General features: G+C 42.7%; 1 protein-coding gene across 1 annotated transcript; it reads left to right on the top strand.

Annotated features, from left to right (window-relative positions):
- Positions 1-13,206: 13,206 nt before the first annotated feature.
- Positions 13,207-14,188, top strand: Prps1l1 (phosphoribosyl pyrophosphate synthetase 1-like 1). The gene has a single exon (XM_005343856.2). The coding sequence runs from the start codon at positions 13,232-13,234 to the stop codon at positions 14,186-14,188; it is 957 nt and encodes a 318-aa protein (XP_005343913.1). The 5' UTR covers positions 13,207-13,231.
- Positions 14,189-21,904: the final 7,716 nt, after the last annotated feature.

Here is a 21,904-nt window from a genome sequence, read left to right as displayed (position 1 = left end):
TGCAGCTCAGTCTTAGAGCTCTTGCCTGACATACTTGAGTCTCTGGGTTCAATTCTCAAGACTGCACAAATAAAAATAAATAAAATGCAAAGATTCTATTTCAGGTCGGAAGCCAACACTTCTGCATTTCTACAAACTCCCAGGTGATGGAGGAAGGTCACTGGTTAAAAAATAAAGAAACTGCTTGGCCCTCATAGGTTAAAACATAGGTGGGAGGAGTAAACAGAACAGTATGCTGGGAGGAAGAGGAAGTGAGCTCAGACGCCATGCTCCCCTCTCCCGGGCAGACGCGATGAAGCAAGCCACCAGGTTAGACATGCTGAATCTTTCCCGGTAAGACTGGTGCTACATAGATTACTAAAAATGGGTTAGGCAAAATATGAGAATTAGCCCTTACGAGGCTAGAGCTAGTGGGCCAAGCAGTGTTTAAATGAATACAGTTTGTATGTTGTTATTTCAGGTTTAAAGCTAGCCAAGAGGCCAGGAGCCGGGCTGTGGGAAGAGGCCCGCAGCTCATACAATACCCAGGTAGTGCTGAGGTGTCTTGTCATATACCCATTTTGTGTACCCTTGAGCCAAACTGGAATATTAAGGATGCCCACACCAAGTGATTCCTTGCACACCCAAGTTTGAGACCGAAGTGATTATTATAGGGGAGGAACAGTGTGAGTTGATAAATGCACACCTGCTGCTTGGTAGAGTAGCGGGCCTAGAATTTGGAGACACCGCTGACCTTGGGTCATGGAATAACCATGGAATAACCAGCATCAGATACAACATGGGCTGCTTTTGTGCCTACTCTCACCTGCTTCCTGAACCACGGGCTTCTTCTTGTTTGTCCTTAACATCATGGTGGCCCATTCTGTGAGAGCATGCTCAGTTCCCTGTCCTCAAAGTTTTATTTTCTGAGATGGATTTGCTCCATGCCTCTGAGGAACACTTTGATCAATGAGATGGAATCAGATCCTTGATGTCATTCCTTGAGGTGGAGTGTTCTGAGGTGCGATGTCTTTAAATAGCTGATCTCACACCTTCCCCAGCTATCAGAATCAGTCACCTAGTACCACCGAGTCTTTTCTGAGCTTGCCAAACCTGGTGGTGAGATTGGCAGCCTCACCAAAGACATCCCACCCTCCCAACCTCAGACCACTTTTCTCCTTCTCAAGTTGCCATAAGATTGCATTTTTCTAATCTTTTATTGATCCTTCATGGATTTCACATCATGTGTCCTGATCCCATTCATCTCCCCATCCCTCTGTTTCTGCCCTCTGCCTTGCAATCCCCCACCCACTTTTTTCATCCTGGAAGCCCAGTGAGTCACACAGCAGACCGTTTAGTCCGTACATCTTTACTTGTAAGTGTTCATTGCAATGAGTCATGGATCTGGTTCGAGGCCTCTGGCTTCTACTACAGTGTGAATACTGGGCCCTAACTGAAATTCCTCTTGGATATCCTGTTGTCCTGCATCGTGGAGATCCTGCATCTTTGCATCTGCAGGACTGGCCCCTCCACATGCCCCAACAGATCATAGATTTGGTGGATGTTGGGGCGGATCAACTCATAGTCTTGGTTCTGGGCCTGTGTGGGAGGTGGGTTGGTCAGCCTGCCAGCTCATCACCACTACCAGGGAGAGCTCTCCAGTACTGCGGGGCTAGATCACCCAATGCCGCGGGCAGCAGGGGTGAGGTCAGGTCTCCTGTTCTCACCCCCACCCACACAACCCAGACCAGCTCTACTGTGCTGGCCAGGCTGGGTACAGGGCCCACTCTCCCAACTGCAACTGGTAGTGTGGGTCCCCAGCCCCATCGGCCATGATGCAGTCCCAGGGTGCAGAGGATCTGGGGAGCAGGGTCTCCATGAGTACTGTGGTTGTAAATGCCGCAGGAGACTGTGTCAGAGGACAGCTCGTTCATTGAATAGCTTTGTCCTCCTATTTATTTTCTCTGCCTGGCATCCTCACCTATCCTCACCTTTTCTTATTGGCTGTTCAGCTTATTAGACCAGTCAGGTGTTTTGGGTAGGCAAAGTAATAATAACTTTACAGCGGTAATAAATGCAACATAAAAGAATGCAGCAATCTTTGCATCATTAAACAAATTTTCCATAGCATAAACGAATGTAACACATATTAAGTCAATATTTCACAACACCTAGGTTGTCCTCTGACATACATACATACATGCATGCATGCATACATACACACATGCATACACACATGTATACATGCATGCATGCGTACATACATGCATGCATGCATACATACATACATATATGCATACATGTGTTTTAATAAGAGAAAGACTAGGGGTGCTAGAAGAAATAGCTTATAGGATAAAATATTTGCTGCTTAAGTTTGAGAAGCAGAGTTTCAACTCCCAGTGCTCACATAAATGTCCCGCACCCACTTGTAATCCCCGCCCTCAGGATGCAGTGGCAGGAGATGCTCGGATAAATTTGAATAGTTACACCGCATCGTGCGCTCCAGGTTCAGCTGAAAGGCTCTGAAATGATGAATAAGGCGGGTGATCAACCAAGGAAGACTCTCAACTAAGCCTTGGGCCTTCGTGACACACCCATATGTGTGCAATCATGTGCAAATCTTTAAATCTGTGCAAATGTGTGAACATCACACGCATGAACACATGCCAAGGAAAGTTTAAGTAGGCAGACAGAAAGAGCAAGGCTGAATCGGGCTCTAGTTCAGCGTTGTAGAATGCGCATGCGCCATGTGAGAGGCCCTGGATCCAATCCCCAGCTCGGAGTCCCTTCCTCCTATGGCTTATGATTCTGCCATGTGCTGTTGCCTTCTTTCAGACATCCCCATCATGAGGATGCTGTCTAGCCGTAATGCTCTACGGGAAGGCTTGCTTGAATTAGCACCACGCCATTTGAATTTTTAGCATCTAAAACAGTAAACTAAATTGCCGAGTTTGGTTTATAAAAGACTCAGCTTCAGGTGTTTCCCCACAGTGGTAGAAAATGAACTAACGTGCTAGTGGAAGATCGTCAGGCACAGGAGACGCTGTACTTCGAGCAAATGGTTGTTAACAGAGAGAGAGATTAATAGACCCCTTAAAAAGTTAGAAATCACAGTACTCTACTTCTACATTTTGACAGATGAGCCCAGAATAAAGAAGAAATTGTTGGAACTAAAAAGATGAACGGGTGGGTGAGAATTGCAGTTCTCAGTATATGTACAGTTTACATATATAAATATACCCTTGTTGCTATTTTGTAATATCCAGAATCACACAATATTAGAGTGAGAAGAACCCGTTGCCATCACGTAATATAGCATCTGAATTTGCATGGAGGATAACTGGAGACTGAGGAGGGTGGGTGACAAATGAGGTTTCCCAGCACACTAAAAAGGACAGTATGGAGATGAGAGCTGAGTCTTCCATCGCTTCGTGTCAGGAATCTCATGTGGCACTGTGGGCTGGGAAAGCTTATATGATCCAGACGCCAGAGTGACTATTGAAAACCTTACAACAACCTCCAGAAGCAGACATTATTGTTAGCCCATTTTACATATGGGATCATTAAAACTGAGAAAGATTTCAAGTTATGCATGCTTGTATAGCTTACATGAGGGTAGATGCAGTCTGCCTGCACGTTGCTCATTTGTGACAGTCACTTCACACTGCAATCTCACTAGTCAAAGTGACGGATGCCACAGGTGGACCTGGAGCACTGGGGACAGCCTGGGTTCGAGTCTACAGCATCCTAGCTTTGAGATCCTGGGAAAAAGACTTCCTGCCCCCATGCCTGACATTTCCTTTCCTGTGTACTGCCTTATCGTCAGTATTAGAATATTCAGTCCTTTCCTGTGTGCTGCCTCTCGTCAGTATTCAAAGACTCAAACAGCCTTGCTGTTAGGACATGGCTGAGGAGCGGACTCCAGCTCAGAGAGACCTTTGCTCAGTTGTCCTAGACACAAACAGGAACATGGGCTTCTGCACTCTGGTGTTCCTATGCTCTCTCTCTTTGGGTCTCCTATGGCGAGAAGATTTCCTAGAACTTCAAGGAACCTCTCCTACTGAGCTGGGCAGGCTTCATCACCTCTCCACACCAGTGCTTGCTTGGATATGTCAGTTGCTGCTTCTCCTAGGAGATAAGCAAAGTTTTATAAACTTGAAAATATAAATATCTGAAGATGATTAGGAAAGATTGCAAGCTGGACATAAAATCTATATTCATTATTAGAAATGCAGAATGACATTTCTGGTCTAGGAATATTAACCCACTTGCTGTTAGACCAGGTTATTGTCAAAGCGACCCAGAGCAAACACACCAAAATCTCTGTGGTTCAAACTGAGGTAGCTTTTCAAAACTCCCCAGAGGAGTTGAATGCACAGCCCAGACTGAGAAGCATTGCTTGAATGCTATTGAGTGAAAAAGAAGTTTATGGTTGCTCTGGAAATCTGTGTTTCAAGAAAGAGTAATGCTCACTGCACTGAAAATTGCTGGTCTAGAGCGGAACACCCCAATAAAATCTCTGCGGTCCATGTGTACAGCTTTGAGTTCTAAACAAGAAAACCCAGCCAGGGAGGTTTTGGGCAGTAAGCACGTGATAATATTTTGAGTTCTATTTCATGAAATTAAAAATAGCTTTTTGATCATTCTCCATACTGGCCTATAAATGACATAGTAATTGCAGTAGAAGAAGAGCTTGTGTCAATATTTCCCTCTTCTGTTTTATATGAAAACTGTGTGAAACTCAACCTTTATAATTCCAAAGAGATAGTACCAAAGTCACAGCCATGTGACATGGAGGAGAGCAGGGTTGATTTATGAGACTTCACAGACTTAGAAACAGGCACTAAATATTCATGAAATCCCGACAGTGCTTGCACATTGAGTTATATTTCAGTGATCTGTAACTGGGTTATAGGAAAAACTAATAAAGTGGGCACATCCAAAGTCATGGAACCTTCGAGGAGGTAAATGTCTCTCATCTTGGTGGTATTGAACTGTTTACTAATTTTTGTTTGGAATTAGAGGTACGTTTGATTAGTTGTTAATGGCTGGAGATAATCCGAAAGCTCCCAAAGAAAGGTAAAGAAATATTTAATTGACAAATCAAGAGTGCAAATATGGAAAGGAGGATTTCATGAAATTTTTCTCCACAGGTTTTTTTTTCAGGTGAGAAGCTGGAGCTGGAGCTGGAGCAATGAATGAATGGCTCAATGGTTGGGAGCACGGGGCGCTGTTCAGAGAACCTGAGTTTGATACCTTGCACCCACGTGGAGGTTCACAACTGTCTGTAACTCCAGTTCCGGCAGATCCAGCTCCTCTTCTGACCTCTGTGAGATCCTGCACATAGGTACACTCAACCACACAGGTACACATGTCTTTTAATTAAATAAAAAAAAGTGATAGAAACAGACCGGAAAGATGGCTCAGTTCCTGATCTTCCAGAAGAGTGAATTCAGTTCCCAGCAAGCTTGAGCAGCCTACAACGGCCTGTACTCCAGCTCTAGGGAATTTAGTGCCCTCTTGTGGACTCTGAGGACCCCTGCACACGTGAGTGCTCACACATGTATGCAGACACATGCTCAGACGCACTCACACATGTGCATACACATGCATGCACGTGCACACACATGCATGCAAGTGAACACACACATTAGGAAAAAAGAATTTATTTTCAAAAGTGGTAGAGTCTCTAAAGACATAAGGATACATATGGAAAGGGAATTAAAATTCTGCCATTCAGCAAATGGCAGAATGCTTTAATGAAAACAAAGAGTTAAAATGAGACTCTAGACAACACTTTAGATTGAACCATAAGTTCAAGAATCAGTATGGTAGACTAATAATGATCAAAGGAATCTTAGATTTCATTCAGTTATCTTACCAATTTTGGTCCCATTACCACAGCATAATTATCCCAATTTTACTTAGCTAATGACAGTTTGCAGACTTCAGACAGGCACCACCCAGACAATCCGCAAGGTAGAAACATTAAAAGCTTATCACTGATGAGATCTGATGGCTCGATTAGGAGCTGTTTATATTTGAAAAGAAATACTATTCAATCAATCATTAAAAATGTGTTCTTTTCATTCTTCTTGCACTCTGTGTGTGTGTGTGTGTGCCTGTGTGTGTGTGCCTGTGGTGTGTGTGTGTGCCTGTGTGCTTCTTTTAATGTGTAATAAACAGCCATCAGTCTCAAGTAGCTCCAAAACATAGTGGTGATGTTCTTTAGTAGTTACTAATGAATTATCACAATTATAAACTCTGTGTGTGTGTGTGTGTATGTGTGTGTGCCCATTGTTGTGTAGGGAAGCCATATGATTTCAAAAGGTTTTAATTTATTCCGACCTCAAATAAATGCTAGGGAATAATGCACCAACTCAAACAAAACATTTTTACAGTTGCTGAAAGGCAGCTATGATGGTGTGGTGGTGAGATGCATGAATGGCAGCTAAGCACAGGCGTGTGAGGTGACACATTCAGTACCTGATCCTCTGGTCAGGCCCATGGGAGCAGGATTCTTTAGACTCAATAGAAAAAGCAGAGCAGTGAAGCAGATGCAAAGACTTAGAAACGGCATGAAAAGTGAAGGTCTTGATAAAAATAGAGGTCTTTGAAATAGCGGTACTTAGTGTACCAAGAGGGTCACATCATCTGCTCTCCATCTTCACAGGGGTGCACAAGCAAGGAGAGGATTAGACGTCCACAGAGAAACAACATACAAGGGAATTTTCTAAGAGGTTCGTGTATTTAAAAGAAAATCATCAAAAGGGTCCATGGAGTTTGCTTCCCCAAAAATATTATAAATAAGACATATATTTTCTTGTTCTAGATAGGTCAGTGATATATTGCTGTGAGGAATAATTTACTGTTATAGAATGACATCAGAGGGAGATCATGTTTTTGACTCATCATTTTTCTATACAATATACAAAAATGTAAGCCGTTTACTGTAGTGAGGAGCTGCGGGCTGTGTTCCTGCCACCCAGCTCCTGGCCGCCTGGCTAGCTTATGCCCCAAAATAACAACACACAAATTGTATTCTTTTAAACACTGCTTGGCCCATTATTTCTAGCCTCTTACTGGCTAACTTTCACATCTTGCTAACCCATTTCTAATAATCTGTGTAGCACCACGAGGTGGTGTCTTACCAAGAAGATTCTAGCATACATCCATTTTGGGCTGGACCTTCATCGTGTCTGCTCTGGAGAGGAGAGGCATGGCGTCTGCCTCACTTCCTCCCAGCATTCTGTTCTGTCTACTCCGCCTACCTAATTTTCTGTCCTATCAAGGGCCAAGGCAGTTTCTTTATTAACCAATGAAAGTAATTCCTCCACCAGTTTACAAGATCTGAAAGTGAAATGCTAAAATACTCAAAAGACTTTGTGACTGATAGTTTAAATTACACTTAACCCTTGACGGGGAAAGGGAACATCTTCTGCTGATTAACCAATAATTTTCCACGTGGCCTCACGAAGACATGCTTTATTAGCTTATTCTGTGGAGAGAGCCTGTTACTATAAAGATGCATTAAGATATCAAAATAGATATAAACATCTCCTGGCCCATAGAAGGAATCCTGTCCACTTGTGGGCCTAGATTTCACACCTACCTGGGAATCTTCTGCAGACACTCATTCATAGAAAGACTATCTTGATCTCACACCACACTGCTCATGGGCTCCTTGTTGCTATTCTTCAGGCCGTGTTGTTCTGCTTTCAGTTCTGTAGAGCACAACCCCACTGACTCATTCAACACTTTAGCCTTACCGTGCCTTTTCAGTAGTGACCAGCATAGGGCATCCGCCAGAAAAGCTCCCTCTCTCTACGTGGCAACTGAGCACACATTTGCCTGTTCCACCTCTCTGTGATTGGCCTCCAAGAGGAAGACTGTGGGAGGAAAAAGAAAGTCTACAGAGGTTCTTGTGTAGGCAAGGACTTTGATGTCATTTTACAAAACTGTTGACACCTATTGGTATTCTGTGTACAAAAAAACTAGGCTCATGAACAAGCGAGGTGGATGAGTAGGTAAAGGCACTTACTGCCCAGCCTGGCAACGTGAGTTTGATCCCTGAGACCTGCATGGTAGAGGAGAGAAATGGCTCCCACAAACTGTCTGCCCTCCCCACATATGCTGCAGAATGTTTGAGAGCACACACACACACACACACAGACACACACACACCACACAGACACACACACACACCACACAGACACACACACACACCACACAAAGACACACACATCACACATACATACACACACAGCACACAGACATACACACACACACATGCAGATACACACACCACACACAGACACACAAAGATACACACACCACATACACACATATACACACACCTTGCACAAAATAAATAAGTAAATAAATGTAAATAATTTCCAAATCATGCTTATAAAGTACCTGTGATGTATACATATAAAGTTTGGAATAGTTTCCATTTATTTTTACTTACTCATCCTCCAACCCTAACAGATTATTATTAACACAATTATTCATTTCATAAATGAGAAAGTCATGCCAATGGTTTGTGAAGAAATGTGCTCATAGTCATCAAATATCAAATGGCCCTACTGGTCTGGTGTGAGCCTTGGGCATATCCACAGCCCTACCTTACCCCTCCTGCAGCTAAATTAAACTTGAAGACCAGAAATCAGCTATGTCTGTACTACTTATACCTAGAAACACCATTGACCACCATTGTCTAAGTCTCCAACAGATACTACACTCTAAATTAGTGAACGTAAAAGACTGCTTTAAAAATACACAAATTTCAAGACGGAAAATATTAGCTTATGCTCATGAATTCGCTTAAGCACTCACAGACCTGATCTTTCTCATGTCTACAGAGGGAATAAAGCAGATTGACACTAATAAGCTGTTTCTTGGTTTTCATTGTAGTTTATTTTAAATGAGCGCTCATGAATTGAATTGATAAGGAGGAAATTAACATATAAGAATATGAAGCAGAATGTATTTACACAAAAGTGACTTGGTAAAGCAAACTGCTAAAGTCAACAACAATCGGAAAGTAGCGTTTATTTTAAAGAATTTGCAGGAGGTCGTGTATACAGCATACATTCATTGTATGGTTCAGTATATGCCAATGCATCCTAGAGGGCTAGGGTGTGTGGCCTTGTTGGAGAAGGTGTGGTATCATTGGAGGAAATGTGTCAGGACATTGCCTGTGCTGCGCATTACCATGGCTGTGATCACCTTGCCTTTGACAGTTCAGGGCTGCCATGTGGCCCCTGCTACTTTGGGACTAATGAAACCCACTGTGTCTATGAATCCACTGAATTTCTTCTGGATTCCTGCAGAACCCGGTTGACGCTTGCCATCAGTATCAGAAGCATCAGTACGACACCCTTTAACACGCCTTCTCATCCATGAGGTCTACGTTGTTGGAAACCACATGAAGGAAGTGAATAGCTTCCGGTGGTCTTTCACATTATCTTCTCTAGGTGAACTAAGCAACCTATTTTGTGGAAGGCAGAAAAACAGCGAACTAGGAAGACCAGATCAACATGCTTTCTGGAAGAATCAACTAAGGAATCTCCCATAACATTTCTGTAATGTCTGGTCAGTCAACAAACAGTAAATTGAAAATAAAATTAACCCTTCCTTCTTGAGTAGTACTGTTCCCTGAGGACTAAACCTTCAAATATATGAGCCATTCTGACTTAAACTACCTCGGATATGTTTCTTCTTTTTCCCTCGAAGCATCAGAAAAAAAGTATATATTTTTTTAGTTTTTTTTTTTTTTTTGTGTGTTTTGATACAGGGTCTCGCTCTGTGATCTTGGTTGGCCTGGAACTTGCTATCTTGACCAGGCTAGCCTTGAACTCACAGAGATCTACCTAACCCTGCCTCCTGAGTGCTTACAAAAGCACTCAGATTTCAATAACATAAATGAAAGTCATGTGTTCTTAAATTTCATCAACGTAGCTCTTTGTTACTGGTATGAAACTGAGGTTATACATGAAATAGCAAGCATCAGCCCAGAATCTCACTGAGACACTGCAGGTTATTTCACACAGCCATGAGGCAGGCATTCCTTCTTTGCAATGTACTTTATGGACTGCATGATCTGTCATTACGAAGGTGCCCCATTCAGCTCCGAATCTCACTGTTATCCCACAATTACCATTTCAGACTAGGACTGTTTGCTTCACCAGACTTTTAAAAGAAACTCCAAAGTACACTGCAGAAACAGCTTCATGAGTCTAACATAACACTCACAATCAAAGCTGTGTGAATGAATCACGAAACTGCCTCCTCGTCTCCTGTTTGTTGTGCTGGGCCTTATTCACCTCGCTGCCACCTGGCAATGCACGTCTGTTGCACAGGACAACAGATCTCCAGCAAAAGGCTTGATAAACACACACAGTAGTCAGCCCCAGTTCTAAACAACCAGAAAACGAACTTCAGAGTGTTTGGACTGAATATGAATCTCCTCCCAGAGTCGTGGTTGATGATTATGAATCAGACAGACAGGTAAGGCAGTCCTACAATAGTGATCTGGGGCTGTGACTCAGTCAGTGAAGTCAGATGAAAGGCACAAAGAAAGTCCTCCTCATCGACAGGCAGGGGACTGCTGGGAGGAAAAATATGTTCCCTGCTTGAAATTAGCCGCCACGTATTCCCAACCTACACAACGCTCTCACAAAGGACATCCAAATCTGTCCTTGTTTCTAACGTGTGTTGTGACAGGAGGTGACAGTTTATCAAAGAACTATAATTGCCACCTAAACATCTAGCATTTTGTCAACTGTAAGTGTGTTTAGTGAAAGCATTTATTTAACTTAAAATACAACTATTTTCCTTGCTCTCTGAAATGACTGCCTGGATTTCTTTTCTCCGTAGCAGATCAAGTTGCTTCAGAACTGTCTTTGAATTATTTATGTTAGAATTGTGAAGGGGGAAGAAACAACCAGTCAAGCAAGAAACAATGACACAGGAAATATGTATCTTCTGGTTATTGATTAAAAAGACCCTCAAAAGGCAACGATTGTCACCCATGTGCGGAGGTGATATCCAAGCACTCTGTTTCCTCATTCCCTTTGAACAATGAGCAAATTCGAAGAAGCAATACCTCAACAGACAGAGTGTGTTATCCAATATGTATTATCACTGCATGAAACTTCCTCCTGAAGCAGTCAATCATAACTAGGCTGTTGTGTCTCTCAAGCCATGGATCAAGGCGAACGACGTGAAACCCCTGGATGATCTAGCCAAGTTAGAAAAATGTCAGAATAACCATCTATGACATCACAATCTATGCTATAATGATCTGTGACATCAGTGGTTCATTTCTTGCTGGAAATTTATCTCAGGCATTAATTCAGCAACAAGACCTTTGGGCTCATATTTGTTCTTTGTTGAAACTACTTGGTTAGTAAGAAAATTTCATGCAAGCATTTCTGCACACTTTCCCCCATCATTCTAATAAACTGGGGGATGGGGAGAAGAAGGGTTCTAAGGGGACCGAGCAGTCAAAGCTATACTTGGAAATCTAGGAAGCCCACATCCTGTAAACACTAGTCAGTTCATCATGGTTAGCTTGTTTCTTGTCCTGGGTTCTCTGGCTGTGAACTGTGATATAAAATGATGGAATGGGCTCTGAGGCCTTTTCCATCTTTAACATATTATGGTTCTGGACAAATCACTAGAATTATGAGGTATAGCAACAGCCAGATTTTGGAACAAAAATAACAGCAATACAAAAATGGCTTCTACTTAACACCTCAAGAATAATACACCAGCTACGAGTTTTAAATGTTTACATTAGCATCCAGTCCTATTTAGGTAATATTAAATCTATTTAAAAATCTGTTTCGTTTTTCATTAAAAACTGAAAATGTATGTCATAATGAGACACTAAAAGAAAAATCAATTTAATTGAAGCTGCAAGTACTTTTTAGTACCTCTAAATTAAGCTACAGGATTTTCTGTACAAATCACTGTATGTAGCTCATTTGGGATGAATTCCATGGCACAGGTGTTCCTGTTGGATTTGTTTCTAAGGAAAGAACATGAATGAAGATTTGTGAACAGAAAGCAGTTGGCATCCATTGTCGATCACAGAGAACATGAACCAAAGAGGGAAAAAATAAAGGTGTTTTCATGTCAAGGGACATGCTGCCATCATGAGCATGCTATTTTAGCAAGGGCATTGTTAGTTGTTTTCATGACTCTATAATAAGATCTCATTAAATATATAAAAATAAAACTTCATAGCCGAGTAAAATGTTTCTCAGACCTTGTTGTAGATAATAAAGGATTTGATACTTACTTCCGGCCCCTTGCTGGATCCCAGACTCTCTTTCTTTAAGCATCTAGTTTGGCTGCTCTTTGCAGCTCATCGTCCTAAGCCCCACAGAGCAGTCCAAGCCTTACACATTGTGGCAAGATGTTGCCATCTATAAACATGCTCAGATACATTCCCAGCTACACCAGGACACGTGGCCTGTAGGCTGCAGATTTTGATACATCTACAAAGGTAAAACAACTGACCCCACGGGAGTCTCCCATGGAATATTTATTTAATTAACACATCAACCCCCCCCCCAATAATTACAGATCTTGGAGGTACATCCAAATCCCCCGGGATGGATTTCCATTTTTACTGTTTTGCCTTTTTGCTCTGTTGAAGAAATGGACTAAACATTTTGCACATACCTCCTCCAGCTTGAAGCTTTCCATTTAAACTTAAGAACCTTGCTTTGTATTTTAGTGTATTCAAATTTAAACATTCCATAAAAATTTATAACAATTGGCCAAGTAGTTGCCCGTGCCTTTAATTCAAGCACTCAGGAGGCAGATGCAGTCTATCCCTGAATTTGAGGCCGTTTCTGGTCTACAGGACTAGTTCCAGGACAGTCACAGATGTATCCAGAGAAACCCTTTCTGGGAAAACAAAACAAGAAAATAATAATAATAATAATAATAATAATAATAATAATTAATAATAATAATAATAATAATAATAATGGGAAATTCCCAAGGAGAACAAAGTCTTCTTAATTTGAAAGTATGCAATAGGTGTCAATAAAGCCTTTTGTCTTGCTTTTTTCGAAAGACTTAAGGTCAGATCAGTACAACCGTTAACAAACAAAGAGTAACGGCTTCTTAACCACCTGCAGTTCAATGACCGGAAGCTGTTAGGGTCTGTGGTCCAAGTTCCGTTTCAAGGCGGCAGAGCCTGGACCATTTGAATCTAGGATCTCTGGCCAAGATGCCGAACATTAAAATCTTCAGTGGCAGCTCCCACCAGGACTTATCCCAGAAGATTACTGAGCGCCTGGGCCTGGAACTCAGTAAGGTGGTAACTAAGAAATTCAGCAACCAGGAGACCTGCGTGGAGATTGGCGAGAGTGTGCGCGGAGAGGATGTCTACATTGTTCAGAGTGGGTGTGGTGAGATAAATGACAGTCTAATGGAACTTTTGATCATGATTAATGCCTGCAAGATCGCTTCGGCCAGCCGAGTGACTGCAGTCATTCCGTGCTTCCCTTATGCCCGTCAGGATAAAAAGGATAAGAGCCGGGCCCCCATCTCTGCGAAGCTCGTGGCAAATATGTTGTCTATAGCAGGTGCTGATCACATCATCACCATGGACCTACACGCTTCTCAGATCCAGGGCTTTTTTGACATTCCCGTAGACAATCTGTATGCAGAGCCAGCAGTCCTGAAGTGGATACGGGAGAATATCTCTGAATGGAGGAACTGTACGATTGTCTCTCCTGATGCGGGCGGGGCGAAGAGAGTCACTTCCATCGCAGACCATTTGAATGTAGATTTTGCCTTGATTCACAAAGAACGGAAGAAAGCCAATGAAGTGGACCGCATGGTTCTTGTGGGCGACGTGAAGGATCGCGTGGCTATCCTTGTGGATGACATGGGTGACACTTGTGGTACAATCTGCCATGCGGCTGACAAACTTCTCTCAGCAGGAGCCACCAGAGTTTATGCCATCTTGACTCACGGGATCTTCTCTGGCCCCGCCATTGCGCGCATCAACGGTGCATGCTTTGAAGCCGTGGTGGTCACTAATACCATACCTCAGGAGGACAAGATGAAAGAATGCACCAAAATCCAGGTGATTGACATCTCCATGATTCTTGCGGAAGCCATCCGGAGAACCCATAATGGAGAATCTGTTTCCTACCTGTTCAGTAATGTTCCCTTGTAGTGAAATGACATATATTCTTACATACAGTGAGATAAAATAAAAGTAAACCTTGTTCATTACTTTGCCTCTGTCTTTGATGAAACGTTCAACAGGAGACCGAGTGGGGTCCACTGTTGTCTCAAGAGACAGTGATTTGTGAGGGTTTCCCAGCTTGGTTCATTCCGGCTTTTTTGCAAACTGAAGCTTTCACAAACTCCATTCCTACAAGGTTTCTCATCTCCCAACATGTTAACAAACAACACGAGGACAAATCAGTCACAAAGCCACTTGATCTATCAAACACAATCACGTGCTGAATGGTCACCAGAATCTACTGCAAGTTCACGTACCCCGGGCACTAGCAGCCATGCTCCTGGATTCTCAATTCACTGGAAGGCAAGAGCAGCTCCCAGTTTAAGCCCAGGTTGGCTTAAATCATCAAATGTACACAGCAGAGCCTCCTCTCCCTCTGGCTGCCCACCCAGGCATCCTCCTGGGCAAATCTGCAGTTGGGTCCAACTGTTCATGTGATAGGTAATGGGCAGTATTTACAGTATGTGTTCTGCCATAGCCACCTACCACCACCATGGCAGAGTTTAGGTGGCATGCAGTGCCTTCTGGGTTGTTCCAACATTTATGCTATGCCTTGGCCTTCCCAAAGACCTTGGTTTTGCATTTTGAGATGATGCTCTCATGTCTTTTAAGGAAAGTCAGCGTAGTGTCTGGGTCTGTATGAAAGTGTGTGGCTATGAAGGTTGTGTTTAATTTCTCATGCCCGAGAAAACAGAGAAAAGCACCGAGGAATTGTAAAGGCTCGAACAAGAAAAAGATAGATGGAAAGCAGTACCCAAATGGCTGCTTGGTTCTCATGTGAACTGCCAGGTAATATTCAAGGTGGAATAATATCTTTTTATTTCTGAAGAAATAGTTTAAACCCAACTTCCTGTGTTCATTCTAATTTGAAGGCAGTATTAAGGCAAATGTTTTTTTTAGTATTAAAAGACTAAGAAACTTGACCATTATGGCTCCTTCCAAAAAATATTGCTGGAAGTTACTGAACTCCTAGCATTTGGGAATCTGAGGCAGGAGGATTAAGAGTTCAAGGTCTGCCAAATAGTGAGTTTCAGGTCAGACAGTCTGAGATACATAGTGAGAACCTATCTCATATGCATTCCTATACATTATATCTTACAGCCTAAAATATCTATCACTAGGAATAAGTGCCCCATGTAAACTCACAAAACATTTGCTAACAGATACAGGCCATGCCTGAAATGAGTGTACCAGAAACCTGAATAGGAAGAACAGAATTGCACTGACAGCATCTTCAAATTATCTACTTGTCATAAACCCAATTAAGATCCTTATAGGAACTTTTTAATGAAACAGACCTGACAGGCTTTTCTCAAAGTTCACCTGGAAGAATTCATCAAGGACTTTTTGAGAGTGTGTTGTGTCACAGTATATTAAAACATAAAGCCAAAGGAGTATAAACAATAGTTTACACACAATACTGCAGAATTTAGATTCTCTACACACACCCATGCATTCCTGCAGGAAGTCCATACACATGTCCCCATTTAATGGGGCAATTGCCCGTGATACCAGAAGGAAGCACATAACTGTATCGTCCTTAGGACGCTCGTTCTCACGAGCCCCTGTGGAGGTGTTCTCCCAGTCTCCTGCCTTGGCATCCACCCTTGCTGTCTACACAAGTTCTCTGAAGTGCAGAATGAGCCTTTTGGCATAGTCTCAGTGGACATTGTTTAGCCGTTCATCCATCCAGACAGCAGTAGTGTGCATGGTGAGGGTCTTTGTGCTGCATCCACAGCTCCTGCATACCCTGGTCCTTCTGTTTCCTTGAAGGAAATACTTAAATTCTTGATTGTGCACCTGACTGTAGATGAGACGTATTACAATGCGACTTCTTTGTTAGAAGTGTTAGACTCCTTGTAACACTATTTCCCTGGTTAAATGAGGCTTGTCAACTTCATCTAAGTAGTCTTTGAGACAAACTTCCCACCGAATACAAAGTGAATGAAGAATGTCTACTCGCATAGTAGATAACATGTACTTAAATCCATCTCACTATTGGTAGCTTGCTGGCCGCGACTCTAGAAAACTGATACTATTCTGGAACAAATCTATGGCCATTCACTCTGCACATGCCGTATCCCTTCAGGTTCTGGTCCCAGGAGGTAGGATGCTGTTATAGAATAAAAAAGCAGAGCTGGCTTTTGAATAGGGACTCTGTCGATGAAGGAAGGATTTTAGGGTATGATCGACAGCTAGCAGGGCTAGAGAGATGTCTCAGCATGAAGAATACCTGCTGCTCTTGCTTAAGCACAGCTCCAAGCACCTAAATAGGGGCTAAGAAACTTGTGTAGCTCCAGCTCCAAGCAATGCAATGTGTTCTTCTGACCTCCTTGGGCACCTAGCACAGGCAAGAAAAACACCCAGACACATGAACGAAAAAAAGAAAAACCTAGATTATTTTGAAGTGTGTATGTGCATGTGTGTGAATGTGTACACATGTATGATATGCCATATGTATATGAGTGTATGAGTGTGTGGTATGTGTATAATGTATATGCATGTGTGTGTGTTTACATGTGTGGTGTGCATACATGTGTATAGTGTATATGCATGTGTGTGTTTACATGTGTGCTATGAATACATGTGTGTGTTTGAGTGCATGTGTGTTCCTGTATGTGCACATATGTGTGTGTGAGAGAGAGAATGTGTGTATATGTGTATCAACATAAGCAGAGTGCTAGCAAAATATGGTCATTAAATTTATTTCTGATGAGGTCTCAAAACAAAATAGAGAATAGATTATCGTAAGCTAAAAGGATGTCTGTACCTGTTGTAAAATGGTAGAAACGTTGTTCTATTTTGAACAGGAAACAACCTGGAATGGTGAACTTGGACATTTGACTTAAGAGATTCCAGCCCAAACATGTGTTTCACTCCACTCGCTAGTTACAACAAAACAGAGAAAACAGAGGGAAGTGTGGAAGGAAGAACACAGCCAACGGAGCTGGGAGCCAGGCTCAGACTAGCCAGATTTGCAGAGGATGCTAAAATGAAGAAATCCATTACTGGTGAAGCTTGCTCCAGATAGAGGTCCCAGGGCATCCTGGATAACCTTTTGTGAAAGAAATTTGGGATGTGACTCATGGGCACAATCAACCATCTCAGAGGAGGCAGAACCAGACGCTCAAAAGACAATAAATAGAATCTTAGATGCTCAGCTTTTATGCTTCCGCTGATGTTTTTAAGTTGATAGAAGATTCCCTAATGAAGGATAAACATAGCAATAATGAAATGTCTTAAATACCAACCTAAGGTTTTTCATTTACTCAAAAAAGCAATGGGGCACTCTTGTAGGCTTTGTAATGTATTTTCAGTGGATGGCTGATGGGATGGGAATCGTACATTTGGAGGAACTGAACAGCAATGAGTGAAGAAAACCACAGCATCTTGGGTAGGCTGCATTTGAGATTTAGACCTAAATAATATACATCTCTCATTCACAATAAAGATGGCTAACCCCAGATGGGGCAGATGTTAGGGTGGGCCAACCCGGGACTGAGCTGTGGGTCTGGGTGGTGGTTGAGCTGCTCAGTTAAGGGACAATAACCACAGGATCTCCATGACTTGGGACAGCTGTGGGATATCCGAGCAGAGTTCCATTGAGGAACCGGTGAAGATGGTGTGCAAGAAACCAGACCTTGAGCTAGACCAGTGGCTCATTGTGATGAACATTTGCCAGAAAAGCTAAGGGGATACCAGAGTTTCCTGGGGACACACCATGGCTCCCAATGCCATCAGGATGAATGGAGAGGTGTTGGAGAACCAAGAAAGATTGGAAGTGAAGAGGTTTTGTTGGGTTTTTTTATTTGTTTTTGTTTGTTTGCTTGCTTGTTTTGTTTTGGTTGCTTTGCTGTTTTCTTTATTTTTTAATTTTTGTTTGGACAAGAAGGACGTGGAAGGACTTGGAGGTGAACAGAATTGGGGTGCATGATGTGAAATTCTCAAAGATTCAATAAAAAAATTATGTTAAATAAAAAAGATGCCTGATCCCTAATCTCATTCAGAATAAGGATGCCTAATCACTGCACCACAGACTGTCTACAGGAATTCAGAATGAGTGTAAACGTTGAGGTAGACCAGGCATGTCTCTTATCAGTTGACATGATTAATGGTGTTTTCTTCAGACTGGCTTCACTGAGTGTTTGCTAACAAGCTTACCAAATCCTGACCCTGTTTCAAAGATGCAGTCGGATGATTATACCACAAGGCATCCTTCAAGAATTAGGGAAGATAAGGTTGTGACTGATGGCTTTAAATAATACATTGTGTCTGGATTAGTTACTATGCAACTAGTGACTTCCTCCACGGCATTTGGACTCATCATTCTGTTTCCCTATTTTCCAGGAAACCCATTAATCTAATTTTTTAAAAAAATTTATTCTTCTCTCATATATCACATCCCAACTACAGTTTCCCTTCTCTCCTCTCCTCCCCTCCCCTCCCCTCCTCTCCTCTCCTTTCCTCTCCTCTCTTCTCCGCACCCCAGCCCCCATCCACTCTTCTGTTTCCCTTCAAAAAAGAGAAGGCCTCCCAGGGACATCAACCACACACTGCAATATCAAGTCACAGTAAGACTAGGCACCTCCCCTCCTATCGGGGCTGAACTAGGCCACCCAGTAGGAGGAAAGGGTCCCAAAAGCAAGCAGAAAGAGAAACAGCTCCTGCTACCACACTTAAGAGTCCCACAAGAAGGCCAAGCTGTACTACCCTAACAAACAAGCAGAGGATCTAGGCCAGACCCAAACAGGCTCCAAGATTGTTGCTTCAATCTCTGTGAGCCCCTATGATCTCAGGTTAGTTCATTCTGTGGGGTGTTGAGGTGTTTTAGGACGTCCTTGAACCCTCTGGCTTCTACAATCCAACCTTCCCCTCTTCTGCAGAAATCCATTAAATATTAACCCTGGCTTATCTGCACATGCTAAGTAATACCTGGGATAACTCATTTTTCAATGCAAGCAGGGACCTCTTTTTGCAATATTAAGTGATCTCTGGTTTAGAAATAAGCAAAGACTCGTATCTGTTTTCCAGCTGATTTTACAGCACTCCTTGTCTACTAGTTGGCTTTTCTATTGAACAGCCCTACCTCTTCTTTTAATTAAATTTTTTATTTTACATACCTCCCACAGTTTCCCCTCCCTCCTCTCATCCCTCCCCCCACCTCCCTTCTACACCCCCCCACCCACTTCTTCTCCATCTCCATTTAGAAAGGGTAAGGCCTCCCACGGGAGTCAACAAAGCCTGGCATATCAAGTTCTACCTCTTAGAGAAAGATCTTAAGGGAATGGGCTCTGAGTACTCAGGGAAGAGCAGAAGATGTAGGGGGGTAGCAACTGTGAAGATTTTAAGGCAAGAACATGAGTACAGTCATCAACAGAATACCTGAGGTAATGTAAGGAGGAAGAATCTAGACATGTTCACCTGCAGCTGCTTAGGTCCCTTGATTCTGGACCTCAGCAAGGCAGGACAACAGGACAAAGGTGGAGAGAAGGACCAAGAAAGGAGAGAGGAGGAGAGAGAGAGAGAAAGTGGAAGAGACAACAAGAATGAGAAGCAACATCAGAACACCAGAGTGAGGAAAGAATGCCAGAGAGAGAGAGAGAGTCCAGAAACAAGATCTACCCTTTAAGGGCATACATGAGTCTATGGGAATGATTCCTATCTAAATCACCATAAAAATCAAATAAACTTCAATTTTGTTGACTATGATGGGCCCTTTCACAGTCTAGTTTTGTATGGACATGCACAGGTCATAAACTGTCCAGGGACATCAACAAGTCTTCTCCCCTAGGTTGTGGAAACAGTAATGAAAGCTGGGGGAGGAAGCCCCCCCTGTCAGCAGAGTGACCTGAAGGAAGCGCTCTGACATGTCAAGCTACCTACCTGTTATGCAGAGAACTTGATGATCATAGCTTTTGTAAACTGTGCTTAATGGTGGGGTGGGTTTCTTCGTGTTGGGTAACAGGAGAATCTGAATTCTGATCCCCAGCTCCCACATGAATCAAGGTGTGTTGAGACAAATCTGTAACCCAGCACTAGGGAGACAGAGACAGGTAGATCCTGGAGGCTCCCTCATCACCAGGCCTAGCCAAAAACTCTGTCGCACAATGTCAGCCTTCGGTCTCGACAAGTGTGTTAATAGCAAGCACATGCATACACGTTCACTCCCCCCCACACACACACACAGAGAATAAAAATAACCCTAATATTGAAGAAGAGTCCTTGGTCCCTGTTTTCAGTTAGTGTTTTCTTTTTATAGGGGCCTTCAAAGGTCCTTTCAAGAAACGTTCTGATTTTCATAACAACACTCATTTCCACATGACCAATTAAAAACAGAAAAGGAGCTGGGCTAGGACTCGGCCAGGAGAGCCCCGAGGAAGAGAGGGCTAAGGCAGAGAAGGTAGGTGGTGGAGCGTGGAGCGCATAACTGGAAAGGCTGCCTTGTCTTTGGGTGAACAGAAACAGTAGTTTCACATTGAGAGGTCCAGCAAAGTCAAGGCTGGGAACCGCTTCAGAACGAGTTGACTAGCGGCTTCCAGAGAGAGTGCGCACTGACCCTGCTAAAGGCTACAAACCTAAATTCACACTAAAGCGACCTACCCAAAATAATTTGGATAACTTTGATTTATTTAAATGAATAAAAACAAAATGTTAATTTATGGACATAATTCGGTCTGCTAATTAGTCATGCAGCACGGTGTCACCCCTTCAACGGCTCATTTCCATCCGCAGAATTAATCGCAGCCGAGCAGATGTAGTAGGGACAACCCAAGGTTAAAACAAATGATAGCAGAGAATGAACGGGAGCACGGGCTGATAACCCGGGGAAAGTCGGGATTTATTATTCTGCCCGCGTCCTCTGGGACTGTGCAGCCGCTCTAAGTGGGGCTCTCTCCATTTCATCCAGATCTCTCTGATTATGGTGATCTTTTACTTTGCATTAATTTTATCTGCCTTTGAAGGTAATGTAACTGTGATAAGAGCCAATTAGTTTTGCACCATCGAGAAACACAATGAAAGAAAACAAAGATAAAATTAACTGTCTAAATGAGACTACAAGGCAATCTCATCTTTGCGATTCTCATGTAAGCCCGAGCACCATCCGTTCAGCACCATAAACTGAAGGACGGCTATAAGGATATGTTAGTTGTTCGGATCCATGCTGTAATGAACGCAGTTCTTCTAGAGTAACATTAGCCAGTAATTCAACGCTAACTTTCCACAGAACTTGAGAGCTGCACCTATGACTTCCATTACAGACAGACACAGATGCCAGGTACTGCATGAGGAACCAACTTGCTTCTTAGATTTTCAAATTTAGAAATTTGCTTATGGTAGGAAACAGGCAAGACGGTCTTAAGATAGACATTATCTGATTCTCCAGCCGCCATGCTTTCACCGAGTGTAGCAGATCCAGCAAGGTTCGGTGCTTCAGTGACCATGATACTACCACAAGGGAAACATCTGGTGAGGTTAAACTTTTGTGGACCTTGGTGGTTTGAGCTTGGCCTCTGCTAAAATGGGTACAAATAGAGAATTAACAGTCCAGCTGGGAGACAGCAACACACCATAATAGCTGGTGGGTTTTTTTAATTTTAAAAAAATATATAAGCTGAATCTTTTTTTTTTTTGGTTTTTTTTTTT

The sequence above is a fragment of the Microtus ochrogaster genome, chromosome 1 (genome assembly GCF_000317375.1).
Source record: "Microtus ochrogaster isolate Prairie Vole_2 chromosome 1, MicOch1.0, whole genome shotgun sequence".
NCBI lineage: Eukaryota > Metazoa > Chordata > Mammalia > Rodentia > Cricetidae > Microtus > Microtus ochrogaster.
Note: the sequence above shows the minus strand (reverse complement) of the source record. Positions and strands in the feature narration are given on the sequence as shown.